Below are 5766 nucleotides of genomic sequence, written 5' to 3'. Positions count from 1 at the left end.
ATTTAAAAAATTAATCAAATGAACCCGTTAATTTGATAATTAAACACTCCTTATAACGTTATGTGGGCATTTTTGCCAGGATAAGGGGGTGGGGTTGTCCACCCGAAGGAAATCTCACACGCATGCATTCTCCTATTATTATCTCTCTTCTCTTTCCTTTTGGACACCCAAAATAATACACCGCCCTGCCAGCTTGCCTGCAATTACAAGTCCCAAACCCTTGACCCTTCAAACTCCCCCACATTCTTGCACGTGTACCTCAACCACAATTTTGATTATTTCTTAAATTTCAGTTTCAATTACTTTTATACTAATTTACATCAATTTTAAATGGGAATTGACCAAAGGGTATATAATCAGTTAGTTGGGACATGAGAGAAGGCCTGCTCCTGCCTCCTATTATTATTATATCCGTAGGGTCGTGTGGAAATTGTATATAAAAAGACTGCTTCTTACTTATTAACCCTTCCTCCTTTCCTTCTTCCTTATCTTCCTCAACCTTCCAATCTTCTTCAACAGAGATGGGGAATTGCCAAGCCGTGGACGCGGCGGCGCTTGTGATACAGCATCCGTCCGGGAGGCTAGAGAGGTTATATTGGCAGATCCCTGCAAGTGAAGTCATGAGAATGAATCCGGGTCATTATGTTTCTCTCATCATTCCCTTGCCTGCGTCTGAGGACGAGCAAGGGAATCGAGATCGGAATACGGTGCGTTTCACTCGTGTTAAACTTCTCCAGCCCACCGAAACTCTCACCCTCGGCCATGCTTATCGACTTATCACTTCTCAAGGTTCCATGCTCTTCACTTTCTTCCTCGGAAGACTGGAGGGTTTTTCGACCTTATTGTTGCTTTCCATCATCTTCTTTGAATTGGTTTTGTAACTTACTGCTGTTTCCTGTGCCTGCAGAGGTCATGAAGGTCATGAGAGCAAAGAAGTATGCGAAAACGAAAAGGGAATCGATGAAAAAGTTGCTGCAGCATGAACAAGAGAACCTAAGTTCAGGAAGAAAGTCCGACGCAGACAACACCGACCAAGTATGTATCCTTTGTTTTTCCGATAAGTCTCGAGTCAAGACTTCGAGTAAGCTCAAGTATCTGGTTTGGAAAACGAGCTGCAATGTGCAATTTCATGAACATTTTTCCAGAATATATAAAACTTTTCAGCATAGCATGTTAAATGAGTCACTGTATCTTTCACATATGTTCTTCCCAGTTAAGCAATCTGTGAATATGGCTTCTCAGACACCAGTATTACCCTCTATGGAACTATAAGCATGATAATCATATGAAAAAGATATCATGAAATTGTTCTAATAAAGTTTTCATCTGCTATTTGATTAGAATACTAACTATAAACAGTAAAAAGGTTGGAAACAGTTATGTTTTGTTCTCATTCACTCCCAAACACTAAAGGTGCTTGTCTTAAACTTTGCAGGAACTAAAGCAAGAAAGACAAAGCTCAAGGACACCACCTGCGAACGCCGCTGCAATGAGGTCGAAATCATGGCGGCCGTCATTACAGAGCATCTCAGAGGCTGGAAGTTAATATTGATTTGTTTTCAGGTTTCATTTGTAAGGTGTAGATTAGGTTTTGAGAATGACAATGAACTGCCTCTTTTGTTTAATGGAGACCCCAAAATAGGGAAAATGGAAATTCATCAATTGAATGAAGGTGACAACCGAGATTTTCTAATTGCAATCGAAGCTCCCAAATTGAAATAAGTTTCAAGAAATAAAGAAAACATGTATAGCTTCTGAGTTCAGAAGATCCTCGGATCCTACACTGTAATATTCTGAAATAAAATTAGAATTTCCAGTCTTTCACTCGCTGCTTCTTACAAATTCCAAACTTGATCAGTAACTAAAATTACAATGTGAAGATAATGTGACAAAAATTGTTACGAATTATGTGAAGGAAATCATCTGGGAGAGTTTGAGTGCCAAACCTCCCAATCATGATCGACATGATTTTGGGCCCATAACAACGACGCCCGAGCAGCAAGAGGTGCCCCGGGTAATTGCTTCTCCTTCAAAGCTACAAACATATCCGTGAAAGGCTCCACCAGCAGTGTTCCAGGTCCTCCATACTCGTTGTGCAAGAAATTGTTAAATACCTGTTTTCAACGATAGAAAATATTAAGCTTTACAAAATTCTAAAAGTTTCATATCAGAACTGGAATCTTCTGCAAGTAAAGCCCAAATTCAGAGAAATGCCTACACTGGGCCAAACATTCACACAAGGAAGAACATGACTAGCTGTCAGGAAAAGAGTGATTTGTTATTTTCTTGCCAGATATTTCTTTTGCGGTTAATAATTGAACAGTTTCCAGCTCATAAAAAACTAGGCCACTTAATAAAAAGATAACAAATGTTTGAGTTAGAAGCAATCGTTGCAGATAAAGGCTTTCATCAATAAGAAATAGGCAGTTAAAATTAAGTTGTCTGGATTGTAAGATTTGAACAACCATTCTCAACCTGTTGTACTCTACAATGATTATAGGGATTAACATGTTAAGCTTAACTAGTGATCATTATCACCATTGACCACATGCTCCTTCTCCTCTGTATATCCCAACATGTACATTTGAACGGAATAAACCTATTTGAATGTCATGACAAGGAAGCCAGAAGTGATGAAGTTATTGTGAGTGATACCACTGATGTTCATATTTCAATTACAGAGGTGGTAGTGTATTTCACGGTAAAGAGCACTTCGGACCAATAATAAAAAGTAATCAGTGATATGATTATATCAGAACTGCCTACTTCACACACATTTGTATGACTCCATATTCCAGAAAATCATTCCCACTTTCTCAACCCCTTACCCTACAATAAAAAAAGAACCATAAAAAGAAAACCATCAGTTTAGCTGTTTGTCCTGCCTGAGCTTTGCAGACTAAGTTCCATTTCTAATTAAATTTTTCTCCAGCTCTGCCAAGTATGTAGTTAATAACAATGACATAATCAACTCAAACCATGTTTTAAAATAAGTCAGAAACAGACTGGTTCATATGTACTGCTAACTCTAGGACCACATGTTGCATCAGCACTTACCAAAAGAATAAAAACATCTTTCAAGCATGATGAAGCCACTTGCATTGAAGTCCTTTAATATACACCTCTGAAGATTTTAATTAAAATTAATGCATCATATTTGTTTAATATAAAACGTGAGACATGAATATTGCAATTTAAATATACAAAGGAGTAAGACTATTATCATCAATATAAAAAAAAGGTGATGAATGGTGCTCATATTTACGGCAGCAAAATTAAAGTCTCTTTGGCTAAATATAAATCTCGACAATCTTATTGGAAAGTCCTCGACAGTTGTTCAACGTAAGTCTGGGATGGAAGATGTTTCGAGAAATATACACTGTGAAGTTGAGGGTGTTGTGGACGAAGATAAACTTCACGTGTTGAGTAACTGTCCTATGGGGTGGTGCAAGAACTTTATCAAAATCGGTAATCTTGCTAACCAAATGCAAGACAAAGGACTCGCTGGTTTCACGCTAATGAGAGCTGCTGGAAATGTAGTTCTAATGGTTTGTGAAGACTCTGATTCGTTGAGAAGCGTGAAGAATGATAAATTAGAGACTCTTGCAAAATGGTTTTCAAGAGTTGAAGCTTGGTCAGAGAGTTTGGTGGTGGAGTGTCGTCGCGTGTGGCTAGTTTGCGAAGGTATTCCTTTTCATGCTTGGAATTGGGATACTTTCAAAAACATTGTAGCTAAGTGGGGCAAATTATTAGCAATTGACAACAGCTGTGAGTTTCCATCGTCTTTTGATCGGGCAAAAATTCAAATACTCACAAAGGCTCAAGTAAGAATTGATGACTTGTTGGAGTTGAAGGTCGGTGCTAATTTATTCAAAATCATGGTGCATGAAGTTGATCATTCCTTCAAACCAAATTCTTGGGTCCCTAAAGATTGCGATATTTCATTAGAACTTGTTCCTTCAATTGGATCGTAACTGTTGGGCAACTGTATTCAGAGGCGTCTTTTTTAGTTTTTTTTTTTGGTTGCAAGTGTTGGTTTTCTATTTTGTTATGTTTTTTTACAACTTGAGGTGTATTTTAGAAATCGGGTTACCGTCTTTGGGGCTTTTTGTTTGACGATGGGAGATTTTTAGGTGATATGATTTTTTGTAATGGTGTATATTCCCGAATGAGGGTATTCGGTGTTTTCACATGTACTTGGTATTCTATTTAATAAATTATGAGGCACTCTTTTCTTCCTTCCAATGTTCTTCAACATACTTCTTAGTATGTGGAAGAATACGAAGGGAGTTTTTAATGAGACCTCCAACTTTTATAAAAAAAATATAAAAAAAGGCATGTAGTCTTATTTCATTTCGAAAATCTAATCGGGCACTTTTAGGGAAGTGGATATGGAGATTCGGGACGGAAAAAGATAGTCTTTGGATGAAGGTTCTTGCTTGCAAGTATTAAATTGATGCAAATTCCCTCATCCCTCATGCTGAGCCGCATAGGAAGGCATCATGGTTTTGGAAAAGCGCTCTAAAATCTTTCTTCGAATCTGATGAGTTGGTGTTATCCTCCAAATAAAGTTGGTAATGGTGACTCTATCTCCTTTTGGGGTGACTTGTGGATATGTGAAATCTCGTTATCCGTAAAGTTTCCAAGAATTTTCTCGTTGGCAAGAGTGAAGTCGGGGCCTATTTCTAAATTCGATTCGAGAGGTCCCGAGGAATGGTTGTGGTCCATTCAGTTGCACCGCAAGCTATTCGACTGGGAGCAAGCTCAATGGTCAGAATTCATGGGGGTCCTTGCTAATTTTAGAGGTTCTAACTTAGATGAGGAATGGGTGCTGTGGAAAGGCTCAAATGATGGTCGATTTTTTGTTAAATCTGTTAAGTCGCTCCTTGACAATCTGAATAGTCCTATTATTGGTTGGAAATCCACTGTTTGGTTTGGTATTGCTCCTCCTAAAGTTGAGTTGTTTTGTGGCTAGTTCTCCTTGGTTGAGTTCATGTTAAAAAGGAATTGGTAAAGAGGGGTGTGCCGCTTGAGAATAATATGCTTTGCCCTTTTTGTAAGGCCTTTGAAGAGTCAGTTGAACACCTCTTCTTCACTTGCTCCGGTGTTTGGTAGTTATGGTCAAAGCTTGTTAGAGTTTGTTATGGTTTGTTATTAGCTTGTTATTAGTTGTTATAGTTGTTGGTTACTTGGGCTATATAAGCCAGACTTATATTAGATTGTAGGCAGAGTACTTTCTTCAATGATCAATAAAATCTTCATTTTGTCATCTCTCTATCTTTAAGTTTCCTCCTCCTTCATTTGAGCTTTCATCATTCTTAGCCTCCATGGCAGCATTCTCACAACGCTTGAGTCCTTTTGAGGATTCTCTTTTGTTTTTCAAAATTCTCCTCAATCGTTCATACTGGCATGGAAGGGATCTTTTCCTTCACCTTATTGTGAAGTTGTTTGGAACCTTATTCCCCCAGTGGTAATCTGGTCTATTTGGCTTGTGAGGAATGAAGTTATTTTTAAAATGGTTGTTTTTTATCTAGCTCATATCTTTTTTATTGTTAAGTCTCGACTAGTGTGGTGGTTCAAAGCTAAATTCCCTAACTATCATGTTCCTGTGTATATTTTATGGTTGATCTATCCTTGCTTTCTCATTCCATTGCCTCGCTAGCTTCGAACATCGCAATGGTTAAATAGAGGCCTCCTCTGTCTGGTTTTCTGTCATTCTGTATTGATAGAGCGTGTAATCATTTCATGGGAAGTGTGGTCTAGGTG

General features: G+C 38.2%; 1 protein-coding gene across 2 annotated transcripts; it reads left to right on the top strand.

Moving 5' to 3' along the window:
- Positions 1 to 410: 410 nt before the first annotated feature.
- LOC120143315 lies at positions 411 to 1732 on the top strand. Of its 2 annotated transcripts, none has more exons than XM_039157669.1 (3): positions 411 to 789; positions 908 to 1035; positions 1436 to 1732. In XM_039157669.1, the coding sequence occupies exons 1-3, from the start codon at positions 522 to 524 to the stop codon at positions 1544 to 1546; spliced, it is 507 nt and encodes a 168-aa protein (XP_039013600.1). In that variant the 5' UTR covers positions 411 to 521; the 3' UTR covers positions 1547 to 1732. The 2 variants fall into 2 exon arrangements, with proteins under 2 accessions (XP_039013600.1, XP_039013599.1); XM_039157668.1 differs by having other exon boundaries at positions 412 to 789; positions 908 to 1036; positions 1431 to 1731.
- Positions 1733 to 5766: the final 4034 nt, after the last annotated feature.

This window comes from Hibiscus syriacus, unplaced genomic scaffold, assembly GCF_006381635.1.
Source record: "Hibiscus syriacus cultivar Baekdansim isolate YM2019G1 unplaced genomic scaffold, ASM638163v2 tig00110840_pilon, whole genome shotgun sequence".
Classification (NCBI taxonomy): domain Eukaryota; kingdom Viridiplantae; phylum Streptophyta; class Magnoliopsida; order Malvales; family Malvaceae; genus Hibiscus; species Hibiscus syriacus.
This window is presented reverse-complemented; position numbering and strand designations above follow the sequence as displayed.